General features: G+C 45.4%; 1 protein-coding gene across 1 annotated transcript in view; it reads right to left on the bottom strand.

Annotated features, from left to right (window-relative positions):
- The window catches only part of vipr1b (vasoactive intestinal peptide receptor 1b), a 76,961-nt gene that overhangs the window by 42,075 nt on the left and 12,514 nt on the right, over nucleotides 1–22,372 (bottom strand). Inside the window, exon 3 of the mRNA XM_030348617.1 lies at nucleotides 16,745–16,855. Coding sequence (XP_030204477.1) covers nucleotides 16,745–16,855 — 111 coding nt within the window. The remainder of the gene's footprint in view (nucleotides 1–16,744; nucleotides 16,856–22,372) is intronic.

Raw genomic sequence — 22,372 nt, 5'->3', positions numbered from 1 at the left:
TCTTGCATATGCTCGTCGAGCATATGCAAACTCAGCACGTGCAGCTTCTGCTTTAGCCCGTGCTTGCACTGCCATAGAATTAGCTACAGATTGTCTGCTGGTTCTGGAGCAGTTGGATACGAGTGATCTTGTTTCTAGTTCATCACAATCCTCTTATTTTCTTCTAAGTGACATGGTGATTGTGTTAGAGATGGTATTTTACCTCCAGATCGGACGAACGCTGGCCGTTGGAAGAGTTGCCTTTTTACTGTTCTGCCCCCGCTTCTTTGTGTGTGTGGCGCGAACTAGCCTGGTACATCAGCTCGGCAGATAGCTAACAGTTTTCCCTCATAAAGAATGAAGCAGCTTGTTTCCTTTCCAAACTTTACTTAGGAAGCACTGTAAAACTGGACAGACACAAAATACATCTTTCAGTAACTCATACAGACGTTCAAGAACAATATATGAACAATATTCATATATTGTCTGTTTAAAACGTTTCATAAACAAACATTAACACATGCTTAGCTTAGGGCTAACGTCTATTGGAAATTACATTAAGATGCTCGCGATTAGCATAAAGGATCAAAATATACATTCTGAACGAATTTAATTCCATGTCAAGATAGCTGTATGACATCTACTTACAGGCAAACGTGTTTTCTGGCCAACCAATACAAAAGAGAAAAATACGTGACTGTTGTTCCACCATGCATCGTCGAACTACGGCGAGACTGCTAGTACAAAAACATTGCGTTAAAAGTTGACCACTAGGGGTCTCCCTTTCACCAAATAAACATCAGAACAGCACAATAACAATGTTTAGTTCGCCATTGGTCCACTGAGCTCCGTCGGTACTTTTAAGCACACCGAACTTCACCGCTGTCAAGGAAAGTGGATTTATTGCCTGATTCACGTCTTTGTTATCACTCCGTAAAAGTAGTCCGGTAAGCGTGTCCGGCTGCTTAGCGACGGGACATGGGTGTTTATTAATGACGCGCCCGCGCGCGTCCGAAATAACTGTAAATGAGTAGGCTACTACTAGTACTTTTGCAGGCTGAACGTTAAAATACTTCTTAACTTGGAGAGATGGCATCTGCAGTAGTGCGCAATTGGACCTTCGAGGATTCCTGGTCACTAAATTCCCGTAAGACCACTCTCTCCCACCAGTCTTGGCTGCGGACTCGCATCCAAATTCCTCTTGCTGGCGGCGGAGCTTATGGTAAATATAAAGATCTGTCCTGCTACTTCTTAATTGAAGGAGCAGGCAGAGAAAAGCTCTCTCCTGCTGTGCTTTCATTAAAATCAAATTTAAAATCCCCGATAGTGATAGTGATACATTCGGAAGACATTTTAGGAACAGATCTATGCCGCATAGAAATCTATGCGGATCAGATGTGCCATGTAAACGCGGCTACTGTGTAGTGGCAAACCCTTTGCTCACCCTTCTTGTTCCACCACAGGTTAGAGGCAAAGATGTCCGACACACATTTCCTTGAAAGCACACAGAGTGTGTTTGACTTGATACTGACATATTTATTAATCAATAATCTCCGGTTGACTTTCCAGAAAAAACAAAACAAAATAAACGAAAAATACGTCTGCACATCACCACAAATCAATGTTTAGTGTAAAGTGAGCGTATCAATGTTTAGTGTCTAGTGAGTTATGGCACACACTTCATAGCACTGAAAAAGCTCTTGTTAAAATAACCAATGATCCCCTCATGGCTGGACTACTCACCATTAGACTCTGGACTACTCACCATTCTGATCCTCCTGGACCAGAGTGCGGCTTTTGCCCACATTTCCCACACCATCCTCATTGATCGATTTGCCTCCCTTGGAATATCGGATTCAACCATGGACTGGTTTAAATCGTATCTCTCTGGCCGTACTCAGTTTGTCCAACTCAAAACATTTAGATCCCATTCTTCCCCGTCTCCTCTGGTGTACCCCAAGGTTCTGTCCTTTGACCCCTCCTGTTCATTATCTATCTCCTCCCTCTTGGCTTTCTCAAGCTCAACTGTTATAAAACTGAAATCCTCCTTACTGGCACCAAATCCACCCACTCTTAAAAAAATACTTTTCCATCTCCATTGACAATTCATCAGTTTCCTCCTCTCCCCAGGTCAAGAGTCGGGGTGTCATCCTGGATAGCACCCTATTATTTCAGTCCCATATCAATTATGTCCCTCCGTCAGCATACTTCCATCTACGTACAAAACGCTGCAGCCCGTATCATTACTAAAACATCCTCCATCACTCACATAACACCTGTCCTGTAGCAACTCCATTGGCTCCCCATCAAATATCGCATCATCTACAATATCCTTCTCCTCACATTCAAGGCCATCATTAATCTTGCCCCTCAGTCTCTTACCAAGCTCCTCCATATCAAGACACACATCTGTTCCCTCAGATCTTCTTCCTCCATCTAGCTCATCCTCCCACCTGCTCGCCTGGTTACCATGGGGTCAAGAGCATTCAGTCGCTCAGCCAGTTCCATTTTCACCTTCTAATCTCACCTGAAAACGTATCTATTCAGACTAGGGATGGGCATTTGAAGAAATTTCCTTGATCGAGCATCGCTAGAGTTATCGATCAATTATCGATTAATCATTAACTTTTTTCTAGGCTATATTGAAATTCCCGTTGGTAGAAAATGCAGCATGTTTTTATCAATGAAATCTTTATTCCAACAATAATGTATGGGCCAACATTAGTACAATACAGTTAACTTGAAGACCTACAACTGTTTAACAGTTTTAAAATAATAAATACTGGCATTATAGGTTATAGGCCTATGCGGCGCTCGTAAAGTCCGAACAATGCGCCTACAGGCGCTCTTAAAGGTTTGAAAACGATTCAACAAGACTAAATCTGTAGCCTATTCCAATTACAATAAGTAGCCAACTTATCGGACAACAATAATCAAACAAAGGCAGTAGGCTAAAAGTGGGCATTAAACTGTATAACTGTTTTGAAAAAACGGGGGAAAAAAGGCCGACATTATAGGCTGCAGCCGGCGCACGGAAAAGGCTCGCAACAAAAAGATGAGCCACCCATTTACAAACAATTGCATGAACTAGTCTATCTTAAAAGCAATACCTTATTGAACATATATAAGGCTGAACTTGTTGCTAAAATATCACAGTTTTGGCAAAATGTAACGACTCCAAGAGGCACCAAGCCGAAAGAAAAGCGGAGCGAGAGACAACACATTAAGAAAAAAAAGAGCGACTCACGTACGGTGGTGACTTTCCCTGCTGTCCATAGCATAACTCCAGCCTACATATTTTTGTTTAGGAATATAAGCATGTTAACATGCTCGCGGGTCAGACGCGAACGAAGCCTTGTAACTGTCAGTCCAGCAGCAGAAAACACCCGCTCTGACGGGACTGAAGTTGCGGGGATGCAGAGGTATTGTCGCGCTAACTTTGACAGGAACCTTCTTCCATTCACTTTCCACCAGTGGGCAGGGTGGTATTTCTCCCACATAGTGATATTCAATTAAGACTCACAGTATGCAACACAACGTCCTTTTGATCGATAACAATATAAATTGATCGACGCATTTTTTAACGATCGATTATCGAGCATCGATTAATTATGCCCATCCCTAATTCAGACAAGCCTACTCCCTTTAAATCAGTTGCATTCTTGGGCTAGAATGACCCCACTCATTTCTCTTGTACAATGTTTTATTATGTTTTTGTTGTTGTTGTTTTTTTTTTTTGCTTGCTCTTATAACTGTTTGATTTTGTAAGGTGACCTTGAGTCTCAAGAAAGGCGCCCATAAATAAAATGGATCATTATTATTATTAGGATGTGTACGTGTGTAGAGGTCATGTGCATAGATGTGTTGATGTTATGTGAGTAGATTTGATATTTGAGTATATGAGTGTATTTGTGCAGAATTCGTGTGTATAATGACTGTGGTTTTGAAAGACAACTGGATGAGAAGGATTTAGAGGGCGATCGTTGTTGGACTTTTGGACACAGCCACACAGTGAACACTCTGTGCTTATCGCTGTGCGCTTTTTCCTTGGATTTTGAGACCACATATCAGTGTGGGAAAGGCTTTTCTTCACTTGCCATCATGAAAATGAAATACAGAACTAGGACTGATGTTTTTGTGGCAAAATCTGCAAGAACCCACGTGGCCTGAAAATCCACCAGGCCAAATTGAAATGCGTGCAATTGGTGCAAGTGTCACAGCGCACAGGAGCTACTCCTGGTTAGACGCAGGAGGAGCCAGGCCCGGAGTCAACCCTCAGTGCTCGGGACCTCCAGGTGACACAAGCCTCAGCACAACGCAGAATATCAGAACATCGTCGGGTTAAGTGGCCCCAAGCTAGCAAGGAGAAGTGTTGCTCCAACGAAGACGTTGATTCCATCATGGAAGAAACAGCCAAGAGGGAGGCTGACAGACGCCTCCAATCAATGACCACCATCATTGTCTCTCTAGCAGCAGAAAGATTCGGGTTGGAAGAAAATAAAGCAGCAAAAGCCCCATATACCATGAGCAACAGAGTGACCAAGATCCTCCATCTCAGGAAGGAGCTGAAGAGCCTGAGGCAACAGTACAACGAAGCGAGTGAGGAGGAGAGGGATGCTCTCTCAGAGCTGTGCCGCATCGTCCACAAGAAGCTTACTACCTTGACGAGAGCCGAGTTGCATCGGAGGCGGAGGAAGGAGAAGGTCAGGAAGCGAACCCCCTTTCCAGCCTAACCCGTTCGGGTTTAATAAACAGCTGCTGGGGCAGAAGCGCAGCGGTTAGCGCACCTCCCCCAAATCTGAGATCGACAGCTACCTCAGAGACACCTTCAGTGACGCAACCAGGGAGCAAGATCTGGGCCAATGCAAGTTCTTGAATACTCCACCTGCACCAACCCTGGACTTCCAGGGAAAGGAGCCCACCTTGATAGAGACCCAGGAGGTGTTCAAAAAGGCAAGAGCGAGCTCAGCCCCAGGACCAAGTGAGGTAACCTACAAGGTGTAAGTATTGCCCGAGGCTACTCCACAGGCACTGGAGTATCCTGAAGGTGATTTGGAGGAGGGGCAAGATTGCTCCTCAGTGGAGATGTGTGGGAGAATATCGATCAGAGAACATTGATCAGTCGCACACAGGCCTGGTCACCCAGATGATCCGGGAAGTCCGGGAGAACAAGGGGGACCTGATGGAGCTGTGGTTGGACTTCACAAACGTCCATAGCTCCATACCCCACAAGCTGGTGGAGGTGGCTCTAAACCGGCACCACGTCCCAGGCAAGATCAGAGACCTCATACTGGACTATTACAACAGCTACAGTTTGAGGGTCTTCTCCGGGACAAAATCGGAGTGGATCTCAATTTCTCAGTGATTACAATTTCAGTGATGCTCTTCGCGCTCGCAATGATCATGCTGGTGAATTCAGCTGAGGTTGAGTGCAGAAGACCCCTCCCCAAGTCTTGTGTCCGACAACCTCCCATCAGGGCCTTCATGGATGACCTGACTGTGACAACCACATCTGTCCCGGAGAAAAGGTGTATCCTGAAAAGTCTGGAGGAACAGATCAATTAGGCTCGCATGAGCTTCAAACTAGTGAAATCCAGATCCCTGGTGCTAAAGAAGGGCAATCCCGTCAACAATTACCATTTGACTGTTGGCGGCAGTCAGATGCCATCAATCAGCGTGAAACCAGGGAAGAGCCTGGGGAAGGTTTTCGACTGCAGTCTGAGGGACACAGAATCCATCCGAGCAACCACTGGAAGCGTGGGTGGCGGCTGTGGACAAGTCAGGCATCCTCACATGGATCTTCTGGCCCCTCTTGGTCTACGAAGTCAAGATCTCCACCGCTGAGGGCTTCAAGAGGAGGGTCAGCAAATTCCTACGGAAGTGGTTGGGTCTTCCCCGAACCTTGAGCAACATTGCCCTGAATGGGAAGAACACCATGCTGAAGCTCCCCTTCAGCAGCCTGATGGAAGAATTCATGGTGACCCGTAAAAGGGAGGTCCTGCAATACCGAGAGTCGAGCGACTCAAAGGTCTACAAGGCCGGCATCCAGGTCAGAACAGGTCGGAAGTGGAAGGCAGGAGAGGCCGTCGAGGTCGCAGAGTTTCGGCTGAGACACAGGCATGGTGACAAGCGGGAGGGCTGGCCTTGGTAGTAGCACAAAACCACGCTTCGACAAGGCGAAGAGGAAGGACAGGAGGCCCATGATCCAGGAGGAGGTGCGAGCGTCAGTCTAGGAGGAGCGAGCCAGCCGGATAATTACAATCCAGCAGCAGGGAGCCGGGACAAGATGGGAGCAGGCGGTGGAGCGAAAGGTGTCATGGGCCGAGCTTTGGATAAAGGAGCCCCATCGCATCAAGTTCTTGATCCAGGGACCCATGAGCATATTCTCAGCTCCTGCTCGAAAGCCCTGGGGGAGGGGGCTACATATTCACTCTGCAGCGGAATCAACGACTGCAACCATATCCGCCAAGCGAAGAAAACCATCACTTTCAACAGAGCTGGTCAGAGGCCAAAAGCATCTTCCAGGACCCCCTCAACCTACCTGCTCTCCAGCACAAGACTGGGAGCTGAAGGTTGACCTGGAGAAGATAGTGTGTACATGTTGTGCGTATAATGTGAGTGCGGATATTGCAGTGGCGGAGTGGTAATCTGGAAAGTTTGTAGAATTGCCGTTAAAGGTTCCATGGCATGGAAAGCTCACTTTATGAGGTTTTCTAACATTAATATGAGTTCCCCTAGCCTGCCCATGGTCCCCCAATGGCTGTGTGTGTGTGTGTGTGTGTGTGTGTGTGTGTGTGTGTGTGTGTGTGTGTGTGTGTGTGTGTGTGTGTGTGTGTGTGTGCGTGTGTGTGTGTGTGTGTGTGAGTGAGATTGCACACTGTAACGAAGTGTTGTACAATTCTTTGTTATTTGGATAACCGTTCTGCTTTTGGTGTTATGCCGCATAACATGTTGGACTCTCTGACGTCTCTTGTATTTCCACAAAGGGCTGGGCGATTTGGCCTAAAAATAAAATCTAGATTTTTTCTAACTAATGGACAATTTACGATTTAAACCTCGATATTTTTTTCTGTTTTCCTCTAAACAAATTAAAAAGACCAAGGCAAAATTTAAATACATGTTTTCTTTATTAAAACAATAAAAATAAAGGAGATTACCAAGTAATCTAGGCCTATGTGAACCAATAAAAAATAAAAAATAAAATCAGCACCACTTGGCTGTCATTATTGTGCAAAGATTTTTTTTAATCAAACTGAAAAAAAAAGATCTTGTAGGCCATCCCTGAAAAACTTGTAAAATGCGTTTGACTTTCTACAAACCTTACACGGAACAGTTTGTTCTATGTCTGACTGCTTGTACCCGAACCACTTCCATACAACTGAAGTAGCACCCTTTTTATGAATGATTTCTTCATATGTGTTCGTGGATATTTTTATGGTAGGGGAGATCCGGGTCGATTGAAACACGGGATGATTGAAACACAGCGATTTCCTCGAAAACCACGCAAGGCTTTCACGTCAAATTTCGTCACTACGTTCAGCACGCAAGACTGACCAACCCCGCGAAATTTCGTGTAATGACGTCCGACCGTTCAAATGTTATCCCCCGAACCTGTTTTCGAGAGCGCCAAGTATAATCCTTCCTGTGGTAGTTTTTTGTAATAAATAGTTGTTTTTTGTTTCATGCCATAATAATATGAATATGGTTGCATAAAAACAAGAGTAAGGTCAATAGTTTATTTTTTAAATATGCTGTTTCATTCGTCCCGCATGTGTTTCAAACGTCCCGACTAGGCGGGGCGTTTGAAACAGATGTCGACTTATGTTCAAAGTAAAAAAACTGCTCGATCATCCAACATATATATTCAATTACACTTGTAACTAAGAAAACACACATGTGAGTTGTTGAACACAAATTATTTGCATACGTAACGTCATCTTTGAAAAAGACGTTTAACAGAAAAGTGTTTCAACCAACCCGGCTCTCCCCTACGTCTGTCGGGGGCGCGGTGAATGTGATTGTAGTAGGCTGAGTTTTGCGCGCGTTCTGGAAAGTGAGAGAGGAGGCTACTACGGAGTCCCTTGAAGCAAAACAAATCTGAAGAGTCTAGAACTGTTTTTAAATCGCGATTTTTCGTTTCAGCCATTTCACAAACCGTAGCAAAGTAAAAATCCAAATTAATCGTTTAAACCGAAAAAATCGCCCAGCCCTATTTCCACAACGAGAATCGTAGTGGGGGTTATCTCAGCCATGGTTTGGAAGGAATTGGGGGAAAGGAACTTTGGCTTTGATTCCCTGAAATACATGAACCACGACAGAGGAAAAAGGGATTGTTGCCTGCGATTGTCTCCCACTGTAGCCCCGCTGTTAGCTGCCGCGAGGCATCGCCACCGTGGCGGTGGTGCCTCGGTGCTGCCCGCTGGCGAGGCGGTGGTGCCTACGTGCTGCCCGCTGCCCACTGCCGAGGCTGTGGTCCCTCGGTAGCGGGTAGCGGGGCTCCGGCGGGAGCCAATCGCGGTCAACAATCCCTTCCTCCTCCATGTCGCAGTTCAGTCTTCTTCAGATTGATGTGGAAGTGGAAATACCAGAGACATCGGAGAACCCATCGCTGTGTCGTTTGAAATTCATACAATTGTCTGGAGGCGCACACAGCTTATGGCCGTGATAATATCTATTATATGACATATATAACAATGTATAATATGATATTATTTAGATATAGAGCTCCAGGACTCCCGCTGGGGCACCCGGAGTGTTTTAGAAAATGTACAGAACACAGCCAAAAGCTGTATGCGCCTCGCCATTGCGATGCATCCACTGTAAAAAGAGCGCATGGTGCCATGGCTGCAAGCTGCTCAGGGCACCCTCCTCCTTGACCCGCCTCTCTCCTCCCCATATGCATTAAAGCTACATAATTCTGCACCACAACTGAATTTCGGGAACAACTTCAAATACTGTGTTATGGGCCCACTAATATCTATATTAAAGCATCCATAAAGTAGCATGCCGTGGGACCTTTAACGTTTCAGGGCTGCCGGGCTGATTACTGCGGGATTACGATATTGCCTTTAGAAAATAATTCCTTGCTGCGCCGTCCGGCCAGCCTGAGCTGTGCGCTCACAACCTCTCACTCACTGCCTCCCATAACGGGGAAGCCTCCAATTGTGTGTCAATCGTTTCTGTTGGTTTGGAGGTACGACAGATGAGTCCAGTAAAGGGTTTCATTGTTCAGTGGCTCGTAAATATAAAAAGCACACCCACCCGCTCCCCCCAAAGTGAGTCCCACTCCTGCTCTGGTATAGTGTGAATATAATGTGAGTGTCTATGATGTGTACATGTTGTGTATATTATTAGAATGTCTATTGTGCGTACATGTTGTGTATTTGATGTGAGTGGCATTTTTACACTGCCAAGCCGGAACAGTCGCAGCTTGGAACGCCATGCAATTTCACTGTCTTGCCTGTGTAAAACCGCGGGGGTAAAATCCCCCTTAGTCAAGGAGCCGGCTTTCTTGGTTCATTGGAGAAGGCGGGAGTACACTTCTTTAGAATGTGTAAAAATGTTTTATAGTTTGTACATGTTGTATATGATGTGTAGTAGGAGCTGGGCGGTCTGTGAGGCCAGCGGTCTGTGAGAGAACGGTTAGCCCCAGACTGGAGCAGCCAGAGCAGCACCAGGCCCTCTTAACCCTGACCCCCCCAGATTGAAGCAGCCAAAGCAGCACCAGGCCTTCTTAACCCTGACCCCCCAGACTGGAGCAAGCAGAGCAGCACCACGCCGTCTTAACCCTGACCCTCAGACTGGAGCAGCTGCTGGGTTTCCAGTACCTCCTCCATCTGACAGCCCAGCCAGAGAGCGTACAAAGGGAAATTAACGTTAGATCAGGGAACTGAGAGAGGCTACCAAGACATGATACAAAACACGCCATGCTCCAAAGCAACACAAAAACAAGGCAGCCACAGTCTCCATGTCACCTCCCTAACCTTCTGATGCAGCCACTCAGACTGCTGCCTATAAAGAGAAAGGGGTTAGAACTTCCTGGCCCAGGGCCAAGACAGGCTGTCTAAGGAAAGACTTAAAACTCCTTCATCTTAATGGCCAGAGCCTCTCCACCGCTCCTGGTAATGAATCCTCCCAGCAGACAGGAGCTATGGAGGAGACCGCCCTGCATAATAAATACTTTGTGGATGTGGATCGATAACACAGAATTATAAATACATGCCCATGATGATGTACCGCTAAAAGTTTCTGACACTCGTAACAGCTTGTAACGTTCTACAAGTCTCATTTAGAGCCAAAGAAACGGAATAACAATGATCATTTCAATTTGTTCATTGTAAGTGAGGAGGGGAGAAGTAGATGAGGGGAGTTAAGGAGGAGAAAAGGAGGGGAGGAGGGTAGAATGAGGGGAGGAGGGGGAGGAGGAGGGAGAGAGGAGGGAAGGAGGGGAGGAGGGGAGTTGAGGAGGGAGGAGGGGGAGGAGGAGAGGAGGGGGGGGAGGAGGAGGAGGGGAGGAGGAGAGGAGGGTAGTTGAGGAGGGGGGAGAGTTGTGGAAGGGAGGAGAGGAGAGGAGGAGGGGAGGAAGAGAGGGAGGAGGAGGAGGAGGAGGGTAGGAAGGGAGCTGATGAGGGGAGGAGAGGAGAGGAGGAGGAGCGAAGGGGAGGAGGGGAGGAGAGGTGATGATTGAAGGGAAGACAAACAGATACAAATCTAAAATAAGTCATCCCAGTGGCACCATGAAGAGAGATGGGAACCCACCAACGACCCTCAGTAAGGGAATCATCTATCTATATGGAGGAGAGATGAGTCTGAGAAAATGGAGGGCATTATCTTGACGCAGGAGCAGTGAAAAGAAAGTGGCAGTGAGTATAGTATAGTATATTCATTCCAGTGGCGTGCTCTGCATTGTGTCTTGTATCTGACGCAGTCAATGACCCCATGTGGCTGTTGGTTTTATCACTGATTTACAATCTTCTCTTTAGTGTGGTAGATATGGCTGCAGTAACGATCCACCCCCGAGGACTGCTCTCTGAATTCAAATCCAAACCTGTGTCCAGCCCAATGAGTGTTCGGGAGAGACTTGATTGACTCCAACGCTTGGGAAATTCAAGTCATGACAGCATTTATTAGGACGAGAGCCCATTTACTGTCAAAACATTGACCATCAGTATGGAGTGCAGACAGAGTTTATTGCCCTTCCTCAGTTCAATGTACAGCGCCAGGATACGAAAAAAGAGTTGTGAAAAACACAATGGGAGCAGTATGTATCCATACATGTATAGGCCTATGTAAGGATAGTATTAGAGTGCTGGTCTGAAAACCCACTCTTTCAGAGGGGTTTAAATGTTTAAAGGGGAGCCTATCGAGGCTTACACCCTAACCCCATGTGGCCCAGGGTAGCCTTACATGGCTTACACCCTAACCCAATGAAGCCCAGGGGTGCCTAACGAGGCTTACAACCTAACACCATGAGGCCCAGGGGAGCCTAGCTAGGCTTACACCCTGTAGCAACCAATAATGTATTAACGGCCAATAACGTAATAACGGCCAATATGGCTGTCATTGGTCAGCTAATGCCTCATTCGTGCAGCCCCTAGCGTTCCAGCGGTGAATTGCAATAACATACTAAAAACTGCAACGCAGAACTTCGAAAGGCTCACAACTCTGTTGAAGCATCTGTGTCCTCACGGAGTTGGATACACAGAGTACTATTACGGAACCCTAAGAGTTACATATAAATCGACTCTTGGCTCCTTTCAGGCATCCAGGGGAGGGGGGTATGAGGGTGGAGGGGTATCTGTAAGGTCAGATATTCAAGCATGTTTTGGAAGATGCACTATTAAGGCTAAGTATGACAGTTTCTCTTCAGAAATTGAAAATAAAATAAAGTGATACCTCAGTTATTACATTATTGGCTCAGTTAATACTTTTTCAAATACATTCATTTTTAATACAAGGCCAATAACGTAATTATTGGCAAAAAGTGAATGCGTTATTGGCTCAACAACTTTATTACATTATTGGCAAGTTATTATGTTATTGGCTATATTACTAGTGCTGTCAGTTTAACGCGTTATTAACGGCGTTAACGCAAACCAATTTTAACGGCGTTAATTTTTTTATCGCGCGATTAACGCACTTTTGGCTTGGCAGACGTTGTAGTTTTTTCACCTGCTGTCTAGCAACTAGTCATGTTACAAAAACTACAACACCATACCGGATCTACACCGGAAACAAAACAACAAGCACGCCGCACAAACTTGTTTGGGTAAGCAAGGATACGGAGCGGGTGATAAACTCCTTAAAAGTGTGTGTGTCTTTGTGTGTCATGCTACGGTCAGACTGCACGCGTTACTCGCGTTAAAAAACGTGCATAACACGCCAAACTTGACGCTTAATCATTGTGTGTCACAAAAATGGTTCAACGTGCCTAACGCGCCTGTGGCTGCGCTGGATTTACGAGTCTGAGGTACAAAACCCAAACGCCGCCGTGTTTGGGTGCATGATAGAGTTTAGATCGGGTTAGATTAAATAATCTCGGATATAAACAGTGGTGTAGTCTATTTTATTGTAGTGGGTATACTGTGATGATTCCCTCCCAGCCTCGTACAATCCTGTCCCACCGGTAGGTGTACGTGTGTGGCACTTATGGGGTGTCGCACCACACTCACCAACGCAGGGGTCTCCAACCCACTGATTTAAGAGTATAACGATTATCAACAATCATGGAAAGCTGAGTAGGTTTATCAGTTTTAATAACAGTATGAACAAATAGAACACAAAAATTACGAGTTGTCCTTTGTATATCTATAGTAGCAATAGCACATGCTAAACAAGGACAAAATCTACTCAAAATAATTTAATGAACTCTTTACAACCATGGCTAACCAGTGCATGAGAAGGAGATGACAGGAGACTAATGTTTCACTTTTTCAATTGCTCTAATTTGAGCTCTTACTTTTGTTATCTAACATACCATACAGTAATTGAATAGTGTAAAAGTGTGAAATTACTGCACCTTAAAAATGACCATGAATTAGCTATACTCTCATTTGCATAGTGATTAACATTATGAATTTCAATTGTGTATGTTGGCTGACATTTACCTAACTCTTTTCCCCTCCACTCTAACCAAGGGTGCCTGTTTATAAATTCCCTAGCCTGACACCCAGTCTGAAAGGCTGGCCAGGGGTTCTCATCTAAAAGTAACAAGGAGATATAAAGTGGGATTAAAACATTGTCTTCTGTTGACTACTTATTATGTGGTTTACACATTAATATGGGAGGACTGGAAACACACACACACACACGCACGCGCACGCACGCACGCATGCACACGCGAGAAGGAGGGGCTCGGCCCGCCAACTAACGTGCAGAGATGCAGGGGCAGCTTCGCGCTTCGTAACAGAGACAGGGCAGAGCGCGAAGGGGGGATTTTATGAATGGTGAATGTAGGAGATAACTTCCCCTGCTTAAAGTATTTTATTGCAGTTATACCCAACCGGTATTTGCGAAAAATAAACACAGAAGTGAAAGATCTGTCACAAGACGATTGATACGTATCCGTGCACATTTTTAAGTGGGTATACGCAAATCCTGGTGCGTTCCTAGTGGGCATACGGCGTATACCTGCGTATCACGTAGACTACACCACTGGATATAAATAACAATAATCGGGTTAAATAACTTCACATGGTGTATCTGGTGTGTTTCCAGCATTCGTAGTGTTGATCAGCAGAGAAATAGTTCGCCAAGACGTTGAGGTTGCTTAGCAACCAAAGACGCTGTCCATGCAATTGAATGGAGCGTTCCCTCATAACTATCAAACATCATCCTTCACATTTACCGAGCGAACATTATGAAAGTAAAATGCACATTTCTCGCTAAAAATGTTTACATAAACGCTTTTAATGGCGTATTTATGTTATTATTTCCACCCAGAATAAAGAAAGATGTCCGCCATATGCTTCTGTGCAAGCGTCACTACTCTCTGCCAGTGACGTCGGGTCAAGCTCCACGCTGGTTGGCTATCGCGGCTAAGCGTCACGCGTAGGCGCGTCAAAAGTTCAATTCTTTGCGCGTTGCTGCGTTGGGCGCGTTGGTGCGTTTACGTGCGTCATTACATGCGTATGCCGCGTCTAACGCCACTAACGCGCCGCTTTAACGAGTGTAACGCGTCTACGCGCCTACACCAATAGTTCCCTATGCAAAAATGCAGATTTTCAACGCCAACGCGCGTGTAGTGTGGCCGTACCTTCACTCTGTTCGAGCCTGCACAAGAGTTCAATGTTGTCATTAGCTGCTACGTCTTTCTGACCAATCGCAGTTCAAGGCCCATCTGGGCTGTACCACTTTGGGAGGGGCCGCTCAGTTACTCCCCTCTAGACAAAATCGACTTGGTTGCAATGTTGACAGTTTGTGAGTGTTGCGTCTGTTGACAGTTTGCGGGCGCACAGCTCAGGCTGCCGGACGGCACTGCAAGGAACCTTAATAAACGCAATATTGTTATCCCGCAGTAATCAGCCCGACAGCCCCGAAACGTTAACGGCCCACTGGGAATTCTACCGACTCTCCGTTTACCACTCCGCCACCGTGTGTGTGCGTGTGTGTGTGTGTGTGTGTGTGTGTGTGTGTGTGTGTGTGTGTGTGTGTGGTGTGTGTGTGTGTGTGTGTGTGCGTGTGTGTGTGTGTGTGTGTAGCGTTATTCGATAGCCTGGTAATGTGTATAGGCCTACGTACGATATGAATATTCATACTGTATAAATAATAAATGTTATAGTATTTCCCATCTTTGCTGAGCAAAGAGTTTTGTTTGAAAGTTCAGTGATTGAAACAAATAAAAGTCTGGGCTATTGAAGTTTTACGGTAGGCCTACCACTGTCATGCACCTACCCGACGTCACGGGGCCGTGTTGAATTCACTGCGGGTCTCTCTTCTTACTGTCCTTCTCAACACTTTCTGATCTCACTAAAAGGCTAGCAGCACGAAATCAAGGGATATCTCAAATAGAAAAAGATGTTTGATTAATGAGTTAACTATGACATTAATGCGATTAATTGCGATTGAATATTTTAATCGCTTGAAAGCACTATATATTACATTTAAATTATTACGTTGTTGGTAGATATTACATTATTGGGCATTATTATGTTATTGGTTTCTACACACCCTAACCCCATGAGGCCCAGGGGAGAACTTACGGAGGCGACTGTTGCAGGGTTCTACCGAGGCTTATCGATAATGTTGCCCAAACAACGAGATTTGGAAATAGTTTTCACCTGCAGCCTCCAATGCCTTAAAGGTGAACCTCGGGGAATGTAAAGTCGTTGGAATGCACTGTCCAGAAGATTCTCTCCTCTGTTAACAAGCTCTGTCAACCCCCAGCCAGCCAGACAGGGGGAATATGTATAGTCCTGAATACCATCTTAAATGTCTACAAATAGACTAGCGGTAAAACATACACACCAAAGGGGATTTCTTATGGGGATTGAGTACAGGTTGGTGTACTGGTTATGGTTTCTGATTCACGGAATGTCTGCACCTCCTCCTCTGCAGATCTCCTGTATCTCAAGTAATTGGATTAACAATACATACTTAATAGTATTTGTGTAAACAACTGAGATCACTGGATATTTTGTAGAATGGCCACAAGTATGGCCAAGTCGTCTCCCAGCCCGGAGCCTCTCTATGGGGCCTTTGACTGTAGTGCCCAATTAGGAAATGACTCCTAATAACCACGACAACATGGCCCAGACAGTTCACTATCTGGCGGTGTTAAATTGCGGAATAGGAGATTCACATGCGAGGTAGGGGTGAGTTCAGGACATGGCAAAGTGGTGATGCAAGCAGACAATTGGAAATATTTTGCTCATTCACCTTCATACAAGAGTTGCTTAGGAAACCCTTTATATCACTGTGAGTTCGCTCTCTTTTTACTCCCCTTTAGTGCAGTCAAATAAAAGCCTTCTTTGATAACATAACTTCCACTACTGTTACAAATGAAGATATATTTTTCTGTGTTGTAATCAGCAAGAACGAAACCCAGTTGCATCTCGCACAGATACTAACCCTGATGTAAAATGTATTGACTTGCGCATTCACTCATTCCACATTATTTAGTTGAAATTAGATAAGGCCAGTTTTACTAGAAATTAGGCGAGTGTTGAGTTCAGAAGACATTTTAACGCTAAGTAGGGAAATGCTGAGACACAACAAGAGTTATTAGTAGGAAGCATGAAACCTGTTTGGTCAAGGCTCCAGTAATACAATTCACCTGACAACCAGCTTCTTCTGCCTCCCGATGACATTCCTTCACCTCACAACACAATGCAACATGCAGAGCACTGGCATTCACCCGCCTTCCAAAGAGGGGATAACCGTTCCCTAAACACTGTGTCTCAGTGGTGCTGCGTGTGTGTAATACTGAATCAATACAGTCTACCTGAAGGGAGGTAAACGCCTGGGAATTTATCCATGAAGTGTTACACAAATATATAGTGAGAAGTTTTGTCGGTGCATTGGTTAAGTTATTATACAATTAAACCCAAACTGGGGATATTTTATTGAAACACGATAAATACCAATGATTAAAACATAAAGACATCATTTTCGAAAAGTTTGTGTGCCTGTGTAGTGTGTTTGTGCTAGAATAGCGTTGTATGGCTTCTGTAATGTTACTCAACCAATAACCAAGCAGCTCGGTAAACATTGCATATGAAACATAGGACAGAACAAGGGTTGTGTTTTGAGCAAGGTAAATATTTACCTTTATGCTGGTCGCTGAAGTAACTGAAGTAATGTGGACATGTGATGGTGACCACCTCTCCCACCGGGGAGGGGGGCCAGCAGGCAACCACATCCCACATCCCCTGGCACCCTGCCAAGAGAAGATGGTACTGTTAACGCAGCATAACTCACTCACGCACACGCACACATATGAGGGGCCGCCTGGGACAGAATTCATACTTGGTCTTAAACACACTATTAAATCTCGCATATACACCAGTATACTCATACACACACACTATTATACTCCCTTTACATGTATGTATGAGAGTGTATAATAGTGCATGTGAGAGAGAATAGTAGTGTATGTGAGAGAGAATAGTTTTTATGCAAGAGAATATAGTAGTGTGTGTGAGAGAGTATAGTTGTTTATGCAAGAGAGTATAGTAGTGTGTGAGAGAGAGAATAGTAGTGTATGTAAGAGAGTATAGTGGTGTATGTGAGAGAGTATAGTTGTTTATGCAAGAGAATATAGTAGTGTGCAGTGACGGCTGGTGGTGCTTTTGGGTGGGTGGGCTAACATTTATCAATGCTTCACAGGGCCAGACGCCATGAGGTCACCTTTATATCTCTGTTCATAACTTTAATATAATGCGAATGATTTTTAAACAAGAATAAGTTGTAGAGAAATGCGTGTCTTTATTTGAAGCACAATTATAAATAAAAATAAAAATAAGGTGTTTAAAGTGCTTCACTGAGCTGATATTGAACATTTCGAACTAAACCATTAAGCAAAATAAAACTTTTACGTGCTTAAAGTATTAAACAATTAAAATGTTGACCGGTATCCCTTTGGGCAAAAATGCGGCTGTAGATGATCACACACTCTTTGGTCGAGACGTCTGTCTCGCCGTGAATCGTGAAGGACATGTATGTGGCGTTTCCGACGTCCGCAGCTGTCTTTTGCTTTAAGGTGTCGCCTATTACCGCAATGAATTGTGCACATGCCATCTCATTGCTATACGTCGGGTTGACGTTTAATCCATTTTTCTTCATGAGAATAATTTCGGATTTAAATTTGGTGAATGGCAACTCCTCTTTGGCAATGTTGTATGCAACATTAAATTTGATCATTTCCGATTCCTTAGAGAACCTTATTGTTACAGCCTGTCGCTGAAATGCAGCTGAGAGAGGGGCCACTTTCTCCACACACTTGTCATGGCATGTTGGGTTATTTAGACATATGCTTTTTTAATGTATCAATACGAAACGTTGTTGACCCGAACTATTACCAGCCATATTCTGACCGCACAGTAAAAGCAGTGCGTTCCGTAATGCACTGCGTAATAAGAAAATGTTATATAGATGAGTCAGCATTTAATTAATTTGTGTGACAGAAACAACTATATTTCATGGATACATTTTAAGTTTATTCATTTATTTAAATAAATAAATTATGATAGAAACGTTTAACTACACATACGCCATACTGCACTTGCGCTACTGTGCTGTGATTGGTCAAAGGTCACTGTACTGTAGCTACTGTGCTAGCTGGTCCAAGGTCAGCCTTTGGGCTAAACTAATTTAGCCCAAATGGGAGAGTAGGGTCTGTCTGCATCCTGCAAGACGAGGCGTAACTTGTAGTGGGCGTAACTTGTAGTAGGAGGCGTAACTTGTACTATGAGGCGTAACTTGTACTTTTCTAAATCACGGTCCACGCGAGATCTTCTCTTTTCGTGGTAAAAAAAAGCCTTGTAAATCACGGTTCACACAAGATCTTCCTTGAAGTCGGATCTTCAGATATTCATGTCGGTAAGTAAAAAGAAGTGGATTAACAAGAATGATTTTTTTTGTTTTTACAAGATTAATGAACTCTAGAACTAGGGCAGACTCCTTGTGGTTGTGATACTGTTTAACATTCTTTACGAAATGTTCAACGCTTAGGCCTACTGTTTTAACGTTGGAAGAAACCCCAGCTTTCGCCACCTCGGTGAAGTTAGTTCGATGCACACGTTTGAGATGCACACTGAACGGTCACGAAATACTCTATACTGTACAGGCTGGTAGATGTTGCTTGCTTCTTTCTGCCCCTAGTTTGCACAGTGCAACAGTGATGACGTACCTGAGAAATCCATGTATTGAAGACCGGCAAATATATATAAAATGAGGGCTTGTAATGTGAACGCTATAATATGAAGACTTTCTCATAACTATCCTCCTGTTAGTGACATTGTTCTTGTCTTGTTTCTATCAGTAATATTTATTTTAATTCATTGTTTTCTATCTCGTGCAGGACCTTGAAAACATGCGATCAATAACAATAATATATTAATCTGCAGTCTTTTTGTTAAAGGTATAAAGGGATTAAGTAGGCTAAACTTAAGCAGGTTCCCCACGTTAAACTTCTATATGCATTACATGTCATTGTAAAATTGTAATAGGCTTCTTTTCTTAAATGCATATGACTCAGGGATGTCAGTTTCAAGTAAGGCCACTGGTGTAGTCCAGGGTATACGCAGGTATACGGCATATACCCACTTATTTTTCAGTCATCATTGCGTATACCCACTTCTAAATCCCCCCAGATGAGCACCATTCAATAGTATCTGCAAGCCAAATTGCCCAATTTTTTGCGTTCACACCAAACGCGACGGGTCGACAAGATCCCATACAAGTGAACGTAGAGACGCGTATCGGGCGAATTTTTCGCGAGAGAAAACCGGCGACAAGTTTTGATTTGTTGCGCCACACTTTCGCCGGGCACAGGCGAGCGCGTGATGACAGCCAATCAGCGTTCAACAGCGTGGCCATTGAGTGACATGTGTAACCTAACAGCCAATCACCGTTCAACCGTCAAACTCAGTGCAGTGCAGTCCGGGGTGAACTGCAGCATGGAGGAGAAAGTGATTGTGGCCGTTTGCGACTCCCGGAGCTCTATATAATAGTATATAATATAACATAATTGTATAGATAATATCACGGCCAAAAGCTCTGTGCGCCATGATCCACGCTACTCTGCCTCTTACTGTGTGTTCACACCAAACGCAACGGGGCGACAGGATCCCATACAAAGTGAACGTATAGACGCGTATCGGGCGAATTTTTTCCCGAGAGAAAACCGGCGACAAGTTTTGATTTGTCGCGCCACACCTTCCCCGTGCACAGGCGAGCGCGTTAACGAGGATTAGTGGCGCGACAAATTCGCTTGAGTTGAAATATTTGAACTTTGACGCGAATTTCGCGTGATGACAGCCAATCAGCGTTCAACAGCGTGGCCACTGAGTCAATGACTCAATGTGTAAAGTAACAGCCAATCAGCGTTCAACCGTCAAAGTCAGTGCAGTGCAGTCCGGGGTGAACTGCAGCATGGAGGAGAAAGTAAATGTTGCCGTTTGCGACTCCCGGAACTCTATGTACAATATAATAGCATATAATATAATATTTGTATGCATAATATCATGGCCAAAAGCTCTGTGCGCCTCCGGATGGACGTAGCGCGGGGAGCTCTCATAGGGATTGGGCTTCTCGGGGTTTGTTTATCGGCGTTGCTATGTTTCTGGTCTTGTTTGTTCCAACGGTTTATTAGGTAGGCCTATCTAATAAATCTCTGTCTATTCAATACTTCATTCACTGCCTCTTCCGTGGTCATTAGAATATTATGAATATACTGCGTTGGGTCCTCCGACGTCTCTGCATTCAGAAGCTTTGAGAGAGAGGGGACCGCAGAGAGTAGGGTGGAGCTGAACAGCGCCAAACAGCAGCTGTTCAGCACCTACGACAGGATCAAAGGGGAAGAATTGATGGAGAAGGTGAAGAAGGTGGAGGCAGAACATGGCAAACAGAGATACAAGGAGTCATGGAAGGTCATAAACGAGATGAGTGGGCGCAAGAAGACGAGAGAGGGACAGCTAGCAGGCTGCAGCCCAGAGGAGAGAGTGACCTCCTGGTTCACCCACTTCCGGGATCTCCTAGGCACCCACCCAACAGTGGACGGAGCTGAGGAAGAGATACCTGCAGTCCTCACAAACCTCAACATTGACGATGGCCCCTTTACAGCTACGGAGTTTGCCACAGTGAAGTCCACCCTGAAGCAAGGAAAAAGTGCTGGGCCGGACGGTATCCCCCCAGAGGTCCCTAAACACTGCGATCTAGATAACATCATACTGGAGATCTGCAACCAGGCTCTGATAGAAAACATCAAACCCGATATATGGTCCCTCTCTAATATCATCCCGGTGCCCAAGTCTGGAGATCTGGCTAAGCCGGACAATTATCGTGGCATTAGCCTGACCTGTGTCATAGCGAAGATGTACAACCGCATGATACTAAACCGGATTAGGGACGCCATTGACCCACACCTGAGGGACAACCAAAATGGCTTCAGAAAGGGAAGAGACACCGTAGGCCAGATCCTGGCCTTAAGGAGAATCATTGAGGAAGTGAAGAGGAACAACTTGACAGCGGTGCTATGTTTCATTGACTTCAAAAAAGCATTTGACTCAATAAACAGAAGCATGATGCTGAAAATCCTTAAAGCTTACGGGGTCCCCCCGAATCTACTCCGGGCCACAGAGGCCATGTACAAGGGCACAAGAGCCAAGGTGGTAACCCCAGATGGCATCAGCGAGGAGTTCGACATTCTGGCAGGGGTGCAGCAGGGGGACACTCTTGCCCCCTTCCTCTTTATCATAGCCCTTGACTACACGCTCAGGAAAGCCATCAACGGGCGGGAGCAGGAGCTGGGCTTCACAATCACACCAAGGAAGTCTAGAAGAAGCCCTGCTGTAGCCCTGGCAGACCTAGACTACGCAGATGACATCTGCCTGGTGTCTGACCGCGTGGAGCAGGCACAGGAACTCCTGAACAGAGTAGAGGTGGAATGTGCTAAGGTTGGCCTCAGACTGAACATAAAGAAGACTAAGGTAATCACCTATAACATCTGCACAGACCATCTGCCGATTACAACATCAGAAGGCAGCTCTTTGCAAGAGGTCAATGACTTCAAATACCTGGGTTCCTGGGTAAACTCCACAGAACAAGACCTTAAGGTCAGGAAGGCAATGGCGTGGAGAGCCCTGAACGTTATGTCAAGCGTGTGGCGCTCAAATCTCCCCCGTCGCATAAAGCTGAGCCTATTTCATGCCACTGTGGAGTCCGTCCTCCTGTATGGCTGCGAAAGCTGGACCCTGACGCCCACCCTGCAGAAGTCCTTGGATGGGTGCTACACCAGGATGCTACGAGCAGTGCTGAATGTAGACCAGAATGCCCACATTACCAACAAGGATCTGTACGGGCGGCTGCCGAGGCTCAGCCAGAAGGTAGCATCCAGGAGGATGAAGCTGGCCGGCCACTGCCACAGACATCGGGAGCTCCCGGCCAGCAGGCTGGTCCTGTGGGAACCAACGCGCGGGCATCGATCGCGAGGACGTCCCGCGCTAACGTACGTGGACGTGCTTAAGAAAGATGCGGGAGCTGAAAGTTCTTCGGAGCTGGCCGGGTGTATGGAGAACCGAGAGGATTGGAGACTCCGATGGAAGCTCGTCTGAGGACGACCGAGAGAGAGAGTCTGTGGGCCAGTATTGGTTTAGTAATTTCATAATCCTTCCTCCCAGAGATCAAGCAGCAGAAATTATGTGACAATGAGCAGATACTACTGAAGGATTTTTAA

This window comes from Gadus morhua, chromosome 23 (genome assembly GCF_902167405.1).
Source record: "Gadus morhua chromosome 23, gadMor3.0, whole genome shotgun sequence".
Taxonomy (NCBI): Eukaryota; Metazoa; Chordata; class Actinopteri; order Gadiformes; family Gadidae; genus Gadus; species Gadus morhua.
The sequence above is the reverse complement of the archived record's forward strand: the minus strand, read 5'-3'. Positions and strand labels throughout refer to the sequence as shown.